The 14,861-nt window shown below is 47.9% G+C and overlaps 1 protein-coding gene across 3 annotated transcripts in view; it reads left to right on the top strand.

Annotated features, from left to right (window-relative positions):
- The window catches only part of GALNT2 (polypeptide N-acetylgalactosaminyltransferase 2), a 219,071-nt gene that overhangs the window by 181,930 nt on the left and 22,280 nt on the right, over nt 1-14,861 (top strand). For all 3 annotated transcript variants that reach the window (XR_010726019.1, XR_010726018.1, XM_066234914.1), the window contains exons 9-13: nt 1,893-1,980; nt 2,801-2,904; nt 7,632-7,758; nt 13,177-13,269; nt 13,599-13,682. Coding sequence is in view for 1 of the 3 variants with exons in the window: in XM_066234914.1 (XP_066091011.1) it covers nt 1,893-1,980; nt 2,801-2,904; nt 7,632-7,758; nt 13,177-13,269; nt 13,599-13,682 (496 nt within the window). In the remaining 2 variants the exon portion in view is untranslated. The remainder of the gene's footprint in view (nt 1-1,892; nt 1,981-2,800; nt 2,905-7,631; nt 7,759-13,176; nt 13,270-13,598; nt 13,683-14,861) is intronic.

Here is a 14,861-nt window from a genome sequence, read left to right as displayed (position 1 = left end):
AGGACAGACCCCCTACCTAGCAAGACGCCTTAATGTTCAGACTGTCTTGCTCCCCTCGAGCATTTGCCAGAGCTGGGGTTTGATGGGCTGTCTCTCCCACAGTGCGTTGCTCAGGTAGGGGCAGGCCTCCTGCTGGATCTGAAGAACGGGGGCCCAAATTCACTCTTGGAGCATTTTATGAAATCCCTTTAGGGAAAAAAACAAAGATGATGTTTTTAGGAGATTCCTAAAATCCAATATAGGTTATTTCTTTGTACCAAATTAATAAAATTATAGTGAACATTCAAAAAATGCAGGCAGATAATGTTACGTGGCCCAGCCAGTGGAGCTTTGCATTCTCTGTTAACAATGCAGCAGGGTATTTGTTGTTCCAGGCTGACGTTGTGTGTTTAAGGCAGGTTGGCTGTCTCGGGAACAGCAGACTCCTCAGGTCAGTCTGGGACCTGTATCAGTTTCCTCTCCTGCGTCACTGACCCTGCTGCTGGCCGCTCAGCCAGTCGCTCCACTCTGCAGTGACAGCCGGTGACCTTTTTGGTTCCATACCTCTGGTTGAGCTGTAGGCTACGCTGAGCCCCTGCCTCCTGTCCTGCCGTGCTCAGGCTGCAGACCGAGTGTGCAGACAAGAACCCACACTCGGCCATCACACAAGCCCTGCTGACCATACACCTAATGTCAGAGAGCTTGAGAGGCACAGAGCAAAGGGTAGGTGGCCCTGGAGTACTGAAGCTCGGCCGTCAGACCTGCAGAATGCAGTGCAGCCAGCCAGTGCTGCCCAGACCCGTGCTCTTCCTGCCTCTGGAGAGCGGCTGTTGGTGGGGGGCGCCCCTTCCGAGAGCCGGCAGCTGGGGACCCGGGGCCTACCAGTGCCAGAACCACAGCCAGGCACCAGGCCCAGATTCCCCAGTCTGCACAGCCTGTGGATTCTCCAGGTGCCAGGCTGCCTGGAAATAGAAACATGCCTGCCCACTTTGCTGTTTTTTGGCTCCTTTTTATAAAAAAGCTCTTCCTCTCCCTCCATCATGAGATGTCAAAGTCACCTACATAGTCACTGCATATTACACTGGAAACCAATGCAGCATCGTATGTTGACGCATTGGTAAAATAAGTGATTTTTGTTGTTAAAAAAGAGAGATAGTGCCTGGCCAGGCGGTGGCACAGTGGATAGAGCATAGGACTGGGATTCAGAGGACCCAGGTTCAAGACCTCATAGGTCACCAGCTTGAGCGTGAGCTCATCTGTTTTGAGCAAAGCTCACCAGCTTGGACCCAAGGTCACTGGCTCGAGCAAGGGGTTACTCGCTCTGCTGTAGCCCCAGGGTCAAGGCACATATGAAAAAGCAATCAATGAACAACTAAGGTGTCGCAACGAAAAACTGACGATTGATGCTTTTCATCTCTCTCCATTCCTATCTGTCCCTGTCTGTCCCTCTCTCTGACTCTCTGTCCCTGTAAAAAAAAAGAGAGAGAGAGAGAGAGTAAAGGGCTACTTTTCCAGGCCCAGGGAAAGATGCCCCCCCCCCCACCGGCCAGTGTTAGAGGAATGGAGCCGACGCCACCCCACTCATTTCTGGCCTCCTTGCAGCCCCTGGATAGGCAGTGGTGCTCCCCATGCGGTCCTCACTTCTCTTCTCCCTTCACATTCATCTTAGGCATTTTGGTTTTAGACCTTCTGATCTGGGTCAGCTTTACGGGGAAGCAGGCTCCGTGCCTGCCGCAATGCCCTGGGCACTCACTTGCCCCACTACACATTTGTGTGTTCGGTTGTGTGTTTTGCATCGTTTAGTTTTCAGGGAGTCACCGCATAGCTGGTGATTGTCAGCTCTGAGGGCCGGCGGGTGCAGGAGCAGACGGCAGCTGTTGTCAGCGCCCGTTTCTCTTTTCCGTGGCTGGCAGGTTTTGACTGGAACTTGGTGTTCAAGTGGGATTACATGACACCTGAGCAGAGGAGAGCCCGGCAAGGGAACCCCGTCGCCCCCATAAAGTAAGTGCCAGGATTGCAGGTAAGGCCCCAGGCTGGCCCCGTCCTAGAGACCTGGTGGGAGTCTTCATACTCTGCCCCCCGACCCTGTGTCCCCCGTCTTAGCTCTAGCGACCAGCAGGTCACACAGGGAAGCACTCTGGGACTCCTTTCTTCAGATGAAGCACCTACCTAAGGCGAGGTGCAGCACTGTGTGCTCTCTGTGCTTCTAATGTAGAGCATTTTCTGTGGCAGGGTGGGGTCTCCAGGGACCTCAGGGACCAGGAAGAAGGGGCTGGACCTGGCAGGATGCTCTCCTGTTGGCTCACGGAGAAGGAGACTGTCTTCATTAGCACCTGGCTCTAAGGTTGCCAGGCCATGCCGGGGTCCATTCTGGGAGTCGGAGCACACCTCCCCCCCTCCAGAGCAGACAGACAAGCCTACCTGCTTGCCAGCCTCCCTCTGCAGTATGCCCTGGTTCCAGCACCTGACACTGCGTTAACTCTCCCAGCACCTCTGCTGGGAGGAAGCAGGGGCTCTGAAAACATCTGTTAACCCTTCCCAAGCTGATGGGGAAGTGAGGACGATGGTGAGTCCATAGACAAAGAGGAACCTGCTCCGTGACAATGACCATACTAATATAGCCGATGTTATTGAGTGTTCCCTAAGAGCGCTGGCTGCTTCATGGGTGGCGGTTGTGGACTCCTCTAAGAAAACTGGGCACTGAAAGACTGAGAACTTGCCTAGGGTCAGCTTATAGGTTTGACCTTGGCTTAACAGTGCTGGTGGGCTAATCTTGACCTCTGGCCTCTCCCTCTCGCCCTTCTACCCTCTGCCTCTTCAGAACCCCCATGATTGCTGGAGGGTTGTTCGTGATGGACAAGCTCTATTTTGAAGAACTGGGGAAATATGACATGATGATGGACGTGTGGGGAGGAGAGAACCTGGGTATGTATGAGCCTTGTGTCTTCCGCCACCACAGTTTCCGAGTCTGGTGAAACCACGGTCTTTTCCTACCCACCACGAGGGCTAGTAATGACAAATGGAAGCTCTGAAGAGACAGGAAGAGTTTGTGGTATGCAGGGTGCCAACTGGGAAATGTTTTTAACCCTTTGAGTAGTGAGTTTTTTTCATGCTCGCTGACCTGCAAGAGTGAGGTTTTTTTCAAAAAATTAAATTAGTTCCAGTTTTATTAACTTTTAAAAGCATGTTTGTTTGATAACCAATTTATGGAAACAAGAACATAATACATTTGCCTTTTTCTAATGTTGCCTTACACCTGTACGATCGTACTCTGGATGGTCAGGAGGCACGAGGACATACATCAACATTCATACTACTCAAATTAAAGGCATTAGAGTGATCACTCATTGGACCTAAGACGTCCTCACATAAGTATAAACAGCACCTCTTTTATTCTTCAAAGTATCTTGGGTTGGACAGTAAAATATGTTGTCCTGAGAGGGCAGGATGCTAGAATACTGAAAAGCTCTTGAAGGGAAATGCACTCTCCCTAATGTTGTATGACTCCGAGGTTTTGGAAGCACGCTTACAAAACTGCGGGCACCGTCTCAGGCTCTAGGATGCATTTTCCACCGTGCGGAACAGGAGGGCGCTGTGGCGGGGGGCCGGGGCAGGCTGTACTTCTGGACATCGAGTAAGGTGGACGCCATGGCATTGAATCCCTCCCCGACTCCTTTGTGAATGGTCCTAACTTGATTTCATTGTTTTAAATAACCCGTGCAAATCACTTTTACCCAGATTTAGAAACGAGGAAATTTTATAGACTTTGGTCTCTGTTGGTTGCAGCCATGTCTTTACTGCTGCAAGATAAAGAGACTCTTGTTTTGTTTTTTGTTTCATTTGAAGCCTTGCAGGTTTTGGGGTTCTGAGGAGGTTCTCCTTGGCTACTGAATGCTAAGTTAACTTTGCCCCTGGAGGGTGCACACTGGGAGGGTGGGGGGGGGGAGAAAGGAAAGGATGCCACTGTCATTTTTAGTAGTTTTTACTTGTAACAGAGACTGGCATTTTTCAGTTTAAAAGAAAAGAGTTCAGTCCCCTCTTACTTTTCTCTCGTTTTATGTTGTTAAAGTTAGTGATAACATCTATCTGTGGAGGATTTCTCTGCCTTCATTTGAGGTTGAAAGCTTCTTTAGGCCCTGGCCGATTGGCTCAGTGGTAGAGCGTTGGCCTGGCGTGCAGGAGTCTCGGGTTCGATTCCCAGCCAGGGCACACAGGAGAAGCACCCATCTGCTTCTCCACCCCTCCCCCTCTCCTTCCTCTCTGTCTCTCTCTTCCCCTCCCGCAGCCAAGGCTCCACTGGAGCAAAGATGGCCCGGGCACTGAGGATGGCTCTATGGCCTCTGCCTCAGGTGTTAGAATGGCTCTGGTTGCAACAGAGCAACGCCTGCGATGGGCAGAGCGTCGCCCCCTGGTGGGCATGCCAGGTGGATCCCAGTCGGGAGCATGCGGGAGTCTGTCTGACTGCCTCCCTGTTTCCAGCTTCGGAAAAAAAAAAAAGAAAAAGAAAAAAAGAAAGCTTCTTTAGACTCAGTAACGACAGCAGGCGGATGCAGGGACGGAGGACTCGAGTCAGGCTCCTGGTGTTGTTGTTGTTGTCAGTTGGTATATTGATGGGTAGGAATAAAGCCATTTGATTTCAGAAGGCTTCAGAAGAATTGCTAACTTCTGAAGAGAAGTCTGAGTCTGGTTTTAGGGCAACTAGGACAGCGCATCACGTAGATGACCGTTTCCCGCGAACAGGTGCAGGTTTCAGAAATGTGTGCTGTTAGCTGAAAACACGGATTAGGCGAGGGACAGAGCAGCCAGCCTGTGCCAGTGTTTTAAAGCAAGTTGATTTCAGTATCAAAGGAGACATTTTAGCACGGAGACCAGAGGGAGGGGAGAGAATTTTCTTTTTCAATTATCTGGTGTATTGTTGGTGTAGTTTTTGTATCTGTGTAGCTGTGCTGTGTGCGAGGTTCTGTGGAGGGGCTAATGGGGCTCACTCGGGTGAGCCGGGACAGGGAAGAGGGGCACACCCTGCCTGGGCTCAGGTGGCTTCCTCTCCCCTTGACTTGCTTGAATAAGGCTGCTCTCCAGGAGGTCTCTGGTTCAACAGGAAAAGTCCCTGACAGGAGTCTTTCTTCAGGGCACTGCTCCAATGTCTTCTGGGTCCCCTACTCACCGGCAGCTTGGTGTCCTGCCCTGGGGGGATTTGTAGGTGGGTGTTGGGAAAGGTGGATGCAGGGATGACTGAGTAAAATCCGAACACCCCCTTGCAGGTGCCCACAAAACCCCTGGAGCTGGCTGCCCATTTCCCTAGCTAACAGGCTAAGCCTAATGGGAGCAGTTAAGGAAGTCTAAGAACCTGATTCTGGGCCCTGAGAGACAGGGAGGGGTCAGGTTCCTCGGGAACATCATTTGTCCTTTTTAGGAGGTCCCCACCCCATCGGGATGGATCTAAACCAGCAATTTTTCAACCATTTTTATCTCATGGCACACATAAACTAATCATTAAAATTTTGCAGCACACAGAGAAATATTATATATTTTTTGCCAATCTGACAACAAAAAAGGGTGTGATTTTGATCCATTCGTACCAGATAGCTATTGTTGTGTTGGCCATTGTCACTTTGTATTTGACAATCTAAGGAAAAAAAGGTTAGAGCCCCTGACTAAATAGTCAGGTGGTGCATGTTTTAAAAATTCTTGCCACAATGGGTTGGAAATTGCTGGGCTAAGCACTTCCAATACACGGTCTCATATCATGCTTCTTCAAAGACAGAGGTCTTACCTAAGGTCTTAGAGCTGGTCATTAGCAGAACCAAGATGCAAATATGAGCTGCCTAATTAAAAAGGTAATGAGTTATATTGAGTAGTCGTCTCCAGGTTATAACAGCTCCAACTTCAAGCAAAATCAGAGTTTAACTCGTACCTGGCCTTTAAAATGTCCCATCAATTCTCTGAACAGATTCCTTCCTGATTTAACAGAGTCCCCGCTAAGAAGCCAGGGGCCCATCCTAGCCCCCCATTTTAAATTTTCTAGTTAGGAAAATTATAAAATGATGTAATTATAAAATGTATGATTACATTTTATTTCCTGAAATGCAGAGAACTTCTTATGCCATGTTTTGCTGGATGCGGTAAGAGGGAAAGTCAGAAACTTCTACAGCATAGGCTTGGATGGTCAGGAATGTTAATTTTTAATAGCATGAAGGAATCGGTTATTCAAGATTATTCAAGTCCCATAACAGCAGCATGTCGCTTGCTCCTAGTGAATGAGATGCTTCCTATGACTTGAGTTTGTTGGATCTGAAAGGAAGCTCTTGTACGTATGCCCAGAGTAGGTATCCTTGCTCCTGTTGTGTACTCTGGGCACCTGCTGCCACGGCCAGGCTCTGACCAGCGTGGGTGCTGGGCAGCTCACTTCATGGTCTGCAGCATGCCCGCCTCAGTTCTGATTGATCGCACTGATGACAGTGACTGCTAATTCTGTAGGTTGCCTTGCCTCCCCAGCACGCTCTTAGGGGTGCAGTCAGTGAGCCACTGACTACTGAGTCCATGGGCAGCTCCGTGGAAGCTGTGGGTTCCTCAGGCATCCTCGGTCACTGCCAGAATCCCTGAGGTGCCTGTGAATGCTGCCAGATGGCTTTAGGCCTGCTAATGCTCAAGGGCAGACATAAATTTTGTGCAGTTTAAGGGAAGAGATCTAATCTTTCTCCCGGATGTAAATAACTCAGATGCATATTGGCAATCAGCATACTTGAAATAAGTTTTAGAGGAAAATGTGTCTATGTTTGCCTGTTGTATCTAATACTAGAGTTTAATTATAGGCACATCATGCCTTTGATTCACGTGTGTTTTTACACCTCTTATGTTGCCTGCTCTGACATTGTTATCACTCAGCAAATGTAACAGAACTCTCCACGGTCTTGGAGCGGCTAGCGAAGAGTTCACCCAAGCATCTTCTCCATTGATCTTGCTAATGTTACAGGGATATCCATGGCCTTGGGCCAGGCGTCCTATACTTGCAGACCAGAGACTCACTCCTGTCTCAGGGTGTCTGGTCTGAATCTGAAAAATGTTGCAATATGCTCTTCCTTTTTCTGGTTTTAACTTGGAATAGAATTCTGTCAAAAAAATATATATATGGGACTTAGTGACATGGATCTATGTGGTTTCCATAATTCTGATCAGTGCTGAAAATGTCAGATAGTCAATGTCCTAATGCGGGTACATTGTTTGGCATGAATCCTTTCTGTCTATACCACTGTATAGTGTCTATAAGCAACACTGCTATGGAGACACCCTCCCACTGAACTGAAGTGTGAGCTTTCTTTCAGTTTCTTTTTCCTCCAGCTTTATTGCAGCATAATTGGCAAGTAAAATTGTGGATCTTTAAGCTGTGTAACTTGATGGTTTGAGATACATGTACATTGGAATATTCAGTGCAGTCAAGCTAATCAACACATACTTTTCTTGACTGTGCCATGGGACCTGGAAATCCAGGGTTTGTCCGCTGGCGCCATTGTAGAACATTCCAGATTGTGTCTGGGAAGAGGCTTGTTCCCTACTTGTGTCTCCCTCAGCAGTGAGGGCTTCCCTGGGCTAGAGGAAGGAAGCTTGTCTGGGGTGGTGCTCTGTCAGTCACCCGGTCTCATTCTCCATCACAGAGATCTCCTTCCGTGTGTGGCAGTGTGGTGGCAGCCTGGAGATCATCCCCTGTAGCCGTGTGGGGCACGTGTTCCGGAAGCAGCACCCCTACACTTTCCCCGGGGGCAGCGGAACTGTCTTTGCCCGGTAAGTGGTTGTTAGGTTGAGCAGGAAAGAGGACACTGCTGCTGACTACCACCCAGACAGAAGTCTACCTTGGGCCATGTGGACCCATGTCCTTAATGGCACACCACTCAGCAATGATAGGGAACAGCTGTCACAGTGTCTCTCCCGGGCATTGTGCTCAGGGAAAGGCTCTGGTCTCAAAAGGCCAGGTGCTGTGCACTGCCACTTACAGGACAGTCTTTGCAGGACACACCAATTGTCTTGGGAACAGGTCAAGGTACCAGGGGTGGGGTAGGGAGCATGTGATACAGAGTGGCAGCACGAGCTGGTTGGGGAGTGATGGAATGTTCTGTGTCCTGATGCCCATAGGCTGGTCAGAGAGATGCATGCATCTGTGAAAGCTCCCAGAACTGGGTACCCAAAAATGCTGTGGGAAAATATTATTCTCAGAAAAAGAACTTATACTTTTTTATTACAGGTTACTATTCAAGTTACAATGTATTAATATTAAAGTCAAACCATAATAAATTTAAGCCAGAAGGACCTCATGATACATAGATATGATTCATGATAAATAATGAACATATTTTAGCCAACATAAGAGCTTTCTGAAGATAAATAGCATCTTTTTAGTCCATGAGACCACATTTTTTTCCTAGGGAATTCTATAGATGCTAAAGATAAGAGAGTGTACAAGCCAGTTAGCCTGGCCTCAGGGAGGAGGGAGTCAGCCCAACACCCACAGCCAGATAAGATTATTTGCTTAATAAATGCTGTGAGAAGATAAAATGGGGCCATCAGATCAGGCATGCAGGGACAGGAGGTGAGGTTTGCGAGGGCAGGACAAGCAGGTCTGCGTCACTGAAATAAACACGGAACAGGACGCCAGTGTGACTGGAGCCTGGGAAATGGGATAGTAGACAGGGTGGGCACAGAGTCCAGCCCCAGGCTTGCACCCTGCAGGTAGTGGGAAACTTTGGATATGGTTATTATGGGGGGAGTTGTGGGGGGGAGCCACTGAGGATTTTAGGCAGTATCTGCCTCCTCTGTTTTCAGCTTTAGAGAAGCCCCTCTGGCTGGGTGGAGGGCGGCAAGGAGGTGATACCAGGATGGACAGGTGGTACGCATGCCGCTTCCCTCCATGGCGTGATCAGAGGCCATGGGGTGACTTCTAAGAGCTGTAAAAATTGCCAGGCAAGACATGAGGGGACCTGGACCTGGACCTGGACCTGGACCAGGGCCATGGCCTTGGAGGCCAAGTCCAGCTGCTTTCTGAGGCAGGCAGTGTACCCTAACAGACTGGCCAAGATAGGACAGGGAGGACAAGGCTTCTCTGTTCACACACATATCTACTATGTGCTGTCCTGTAATGTTCTATTTTCACCCAACAACAAATCAAGGACATTATTCCATGGCAACGTGTAAGCTGTATACCAGTATTTTGAATGGCCAAGGTTCGTCCATTTATTTGATCACTTTCCTGACCCCGTGCCCCTGCTAAAGAAGAAAGACTTTGGAATACATTGGCAATGCATTGGGGGGGCAGGGGAGAATTACTACCTTATCTTTTATATAATATATTGTACCAATTTATTAAGTACCGATTGCACAATATAGTACATATATTGTACAGAAGTTGAATTTTTTGGCATAGAGAATGTGAGTTCTAGGAGAGGAGCCAAGTGTCAAATAATGCAGGTTTATCCTTTTTAAATGTCGTCTAAACTTCATTTTTTGTTCTTTATTAGAAAAGATTTATATATGGTCTTATAAAATGGACTCTACAAAATCAAACAGGCATTGTCCCCTGGGGAAAACATAAAATTCTTTCCAGAAACTTCTTGTATAGACATCAAATACCCAAATCAAAGACATTGGTATTTGCCAGCAGACGTAGGACTTTATAAAACCGTCTGCAAAAACACACAAGACGTTGCTTTATACATTTTTTTTCTTTTTTACAAAAGTACTGTTTTTTAGAAGGGAAACTTTTCCATTGTCTTTTGCAGCCCAGGAGCCTGCATACTATAGAGATCTGGGGAGGAAATTGGCCCTGCGCAGTGTCTGCGGCAGCTCAGCTCTGTTAGACCCCGAGCAGGGCCTCCGCTCCTCTCTCTCTCAGTGACTCGTCCAAAGGTAGAATTCCCTTTCTAGTCTCAAGTCCTCTCTAATTTTCTCTAATAGGTGATATTAATAGGTGTATAAGTATGTCACCATCTAAAAATTAAATATGAATACCTACAGAGTATAAACATATTTATAGAGGGTATAAATATCAATAGTTAGAGAGTGTTTCATGTATGGTGGGCTATACTTTGCACATATTAACCTATGTAATTCTTATAAAACCTTATGAATGAAGTACTGTTACTGATCTCCACTTTGGAGATTAGGGAAACTGAGGTACAACCAAGGTTGAGTTCCTTTTTCCAAGTTCATGCAGTGGAAAGTGGCAGAGCAAGGACTCAGGCCGACAGTCTGGCTACAGCTGTACGCGGATCTGTCATCCCCCTTCCCCACCATATAGTCAGTGCCTGAGGCGGCTGGAACTCAGGTACAGGTTCTCAAATTGGTCTAGAGTGGCTTGTGGCAGTTGATGTCAGCTGGATGGGTAGTGAGTGAGTGGCAGGCGAGAGAATGGAGCAGGTAGCCCACATGCCTGCTTGTTCTGCCATCCCCGCATGTACCACACCTGTGGACTCTTGGCTGAGACAGCCACCTTCTTAGACCAGCTGAGGGGAGCAGTTGGTCATTCCTTTTTTACACAGCTGCATTTCCAGTTAGCCTCTTAAGAGCTTGAGGGTGTGTGTGCTCGGGGGTATGTGCTGAGTACAGTCTACCCAAAGGCCATGTGGCAGTGGGAAGATCCCTTGGATGGACATTTGGGTTTAAGGTTAATCAGTTAATGGTGAGACTAGTTATTCATGGTGCGGGTTAATATGAATAAATTAAGTACAGGAAACCAGTGGTTCAAACTTACTTTCTTACAGTGTTTCTTAGTATTACCGCCTAGCAGGATAACTAGCTGGTTTGAATGAGTTCCACTCTGTCCTGCGTGCTTGAGCAGTGCTACTTCCGCACTGAATGGGGGAGGCAGTGGGGGGTGAGGGAAGAGCAGAAGCCAGAGAACCCGGATAAATGAAAGCGACCTCTCTGGGTGCCACTGTGTTCATAGCACCTAGAAGACTGTTTGGCGTGTAGTCAGTACATAATAAATATTTAAATGAATGAGTTGAGACTAGTACTGAATAGCACATGAAGTTTATTCTCTGAGACTACTTTCATGTCTTTTCCATTAAGTAGATAAAAAGGTTGCTTTGCATTTAGGAATTAAGAAGTAACTTAATCACTGAATGACTTAAGTGATTTAAAGCCATTGTACGATTGAAGCTCATAAAACTTAGAACCATTAGGGCTGAAAGGAACGTGGGAAATCCTTGAATCTTCCATTTTATTGCTGGTGAATCCAGACCATGGAGGATGGAAGTTATAGAGCCGCACAGAGGTGAAGGCATGGCCACTTAGCAAAACCTCAAAATCCCAGCAACAATATTTAATAGCTCCTCTGAGAAATCAAACTCAGGATACAGTATTGCCAGTGCTTTAAATACTCGTTGTAGTTGTGTGCTTTTTTACAGAAAGTAAAAATTATCAATCTCATTTACCAAAGATAGCACTGTTATAATTTGGTAAATTCATCTCTCAACTTCTCTCTCTCTCTCTCTCTCTCTCTCTCTCTGTCCACACACATATCTACTATATGCTGTTCTATAATGTTCTATTTTCACCCAACAACAAATCAAGGACATTATTCTATGGCAACGTATAAGCTGTATACCAATATTTTGAATGGCCAAGGTTCGTCCATTTATTTGATCACTTTCCTGTTGTTGGTCATACAGTTTCCGATTGTTTTTGCCATTATAACCAGTGCTGAAGTGGTCATATTTTCACATAGTATATGTTCTCATTCCTAGTTGATTATTTCCTTGAGGTAAGTTTCTAGGAGTGGGGACTGCGGGATCAGAGGGTGGCAGTGTTCACATTGTCTTGTCTGTCTCCCAAATGGCATCCTGAACAACTGTCCCACCTTCACATCATGAGCAGAGAAAAGGTGCATATATCACCTTATATATAAGACATGTCAAATAGATTAAATGACTTTCGTTTTAAGAGAGAGACAGACAGACAGGAAGGGAGAGAGATGAGAAGCATCACCTTGTAGTTGTGGCACTTTAATTATTCATTGATTGATTCTTATACATGCCTTGACCAGGGGCTCCAGTTGATCCAGTGACCCCTGGCTCAAGCCAATGACCTTGGGCTAAAGCTGGATGAGCTCGTACTCAAGCCTGCGACCTTGGAGTTTCGAACCTGGGACTCCACGTCCCACTTCGATGCTCTATCCACTGTACCACCGCTGATCAGGCCAGAAATGATTTTATTAATAGTAACTCAGATCATTTGAAAGGCTCACCATTTACAAGAGATCTTTCCGGTAGAGAACAGGAATTATTTTAAAAGGTGAAAATTGCCTCCCTGTGTATTTACTTTGGAAGAACAGAAGCCTTCTGTCTGGGGTCTCGAGGATGACCACCATGAGCCTGAGGAGAGAGTCTTCTTGGGAACCGCATCCAGGATGTGGGAGCAGACAGGTTCACTGCAGTGAGGCTTCTGTGCAGAGGCTTTGGGAAGAATGTGGGAGGAATGAGACACTGGGGCCTGTGCACGTGCTGTCCTATCACACACGTCAGGCCTTTCAAATCTCCTGTTCAGTGACCTTATCTATCATGAGTGGTGCTTTGCTCTGTGCTTGTGAGATTTGGATTTTTGCCTTCTAGAAAGGCCTGCGCTGCCTGTGCCCCTCCTGCACAGTGCAGGGTTGGGGGGGAGGGCCTAGATACAGGGCCTAATGCAGCTGACCCCTTCATGTGACTATTCCTTGTGCGAACAGGACCCTCCGCTCAGTCTGCAGAAAGGAAAGTCAATTCAATGATAACTCTTAACTGTTCCCCAGATTTGTCTCATAGTGTCAAAGCCACAATGGGAAAGGCCCCAGAGACCAGGATTATGTGGCTCTGCCCCCTGGTACCAGCTCTCTATGGGTACATAATATGCATCACTGCAGAATAATTCCCTTTTTATTTCCTCCTTTATGCAGCAACTCCAGTCCCTTCTCTAAAATACCGGCCTATGCTGGAATTCTAGCTTTGACTTTAGCTCCTTGATAATCTGTGTTCTGTGAGAGACAAGAAGGCAAGTTTGTTCAGTGGCCAACTCCCCACCGTCACAGCCTGGGGTTCTGAGCAGAGACAGTGTGCTCTTTGCACCCCTGCCAGAGCTGCCAACCCACCTGGAAGGACCTTCCTAAGTGGCAGTGCAGGCTGACAAGTGCAGAGTGATGCTGATATCGCAGCTCAAGATTTATTTTGTTTCTAGTAACACCCGCCGGGCAGCGGAGGTCTGGATGGATGAGTACAAAAACTTCTATTATGCAGCAGTGCCTTCTGCCAGAAACGTTCCTTATGGCAAGTGAGTGTCGGTGGTGCCCTCCTGTGCTACTTAGCTTGGGATCCTGGGGGAGGGGCATGGAGTGGTAGCTGTGGCCTGCCTGAACCCCAAGAACCATTCTGTGGCCAGAGTTGAGAACAGCCGCCCAGGTTTCAAAGGGAGACCTCTGTTCAAGGGCAGGTATGGCCCCAAGGTGGGAGGCAGGGTGGGGTCACAGGGGCACTAGTGGACAGTCGGCCCCACTGCCTGCCCCAACCAACCCTATTCTCATGGGCAGATTTCCAAGTTTGATATAGAGATCCCATAAGTCCTTAAAATCAGTGAAAGAATCTTGTCTCTCTCTCCTCCAGTATTCAGAGCCGACTTGAGCTTAGGAAGAAACTTAGCTGCAAGCCATTCAGATGGTACCTTGAAAACGTCTATCCAGAATTAAGGTCAGTACTGAGGGTCTCACTGCAAGGACTCTAAAGCAACAAATGTCAGAGAGGCGGGGAGACTTCTTGAGAGAAAGTGAGGTTTGTGTTCAGCAAGAGGCTGGAGCCAGGGCTCCCAGTGAGAACTCTGTGTCCCTGCCCCATAGCTGTCCCCAAGTACCACAGAGAACATTCTCCCTGCATCTTGGCCTCCTGCTGAGTAACCCTCCTATTCTTCTTAGACCTGAAAACAATCCCAAGTTGTCACCCCATTTAGCTTTTTCCCATTGATAAAATGATGGGCTCAGTGACCAGAGGAGCAGCTCCTGGCCTCCCCGGGGCGTGCTCTGTGCCGTCAGCCCCCCCCCCCCCCCCGCCACCATGCCTCAGCCCTGCCTCCCTGTTCCTTGCTCCCCTTCCTATGTTGCTTTTGCTCACTGAGGGCAGCTGCCAGATAGATTTGGCCTTAGTGGGGCACATTCCTTGTTCTGAATAATCCCAGAGCACTGCACAGCAAGTCACAGATCTCCAACATGGTGACTGGATGCAAGAGTCGCCACCATTGCCTTTCATGCTTACAGCTCCTTCAGAGTCTCCTCACAGAGCTTTGTTCAAGAGCTAGGGAATGCAGCCTGCCTCAGGTACACCTCTCTTTGGAATTCTTCCCCTGCTTTTAAAGACAGACGGCTTTGCTGGGGATGGAGAACTATGCTGGTCACCATCTGTCCCCTAGCCAATGAGGGACATCACAGCAGTGGATTGTGCCCCATAATGGTGCCCACTTTACTGTCACAGTCACCTGTGACTTGGTAGGTAATGACTGCAGACAGAATGGTGTTAATAGAGTTTCACCTCGAGCTCACCTGTGATATGGGGTGACATTCGGTGCTGTGCCGCTTAAGACCACATCTAAGGCATTCAGTTCCGCCCAATAGGTGAACCTGCTTCTCCTGTTGGTGCAGGGCAAGGGAGATCCCCACATAATGTTGATGTGTGTCATTTATAATTGTTGCCATTTGCGGAGTGCTTCCCGAAGGCAGGTGCTGGGCTCCATGCCAAAACATGAAATGTCTTATGGGATCCTTGTGACAGCCCAGGTTGGGAGGGAATGTGCGGAAGAGGGACTTGAGGCTTAGAGAGAGAGAGTGAAAGCTCCCCCAGCCAGTAAGCAAAGGCAGGTCTAGTCCTGAGGCAGTTGCT

This window comes from Saccopteryx bilineata, chromosome 1 (genome assembly GCF_036850765.1).
Source record: "Saccopteryx bilineata isolate mSacBil1 chromosome 1, mSacBil1_pri_phased_curated, whole genome shotgun sequence".
NCBI lineage: Eukaryota > Metazoa > Chordata > Mammalia > Chiroptera > Emballonuridae > Saccopteryx > Saccopteryx bilineata.
This window is presented reverse-complemented; position numbering and strand designations above follow the sequence as displayed.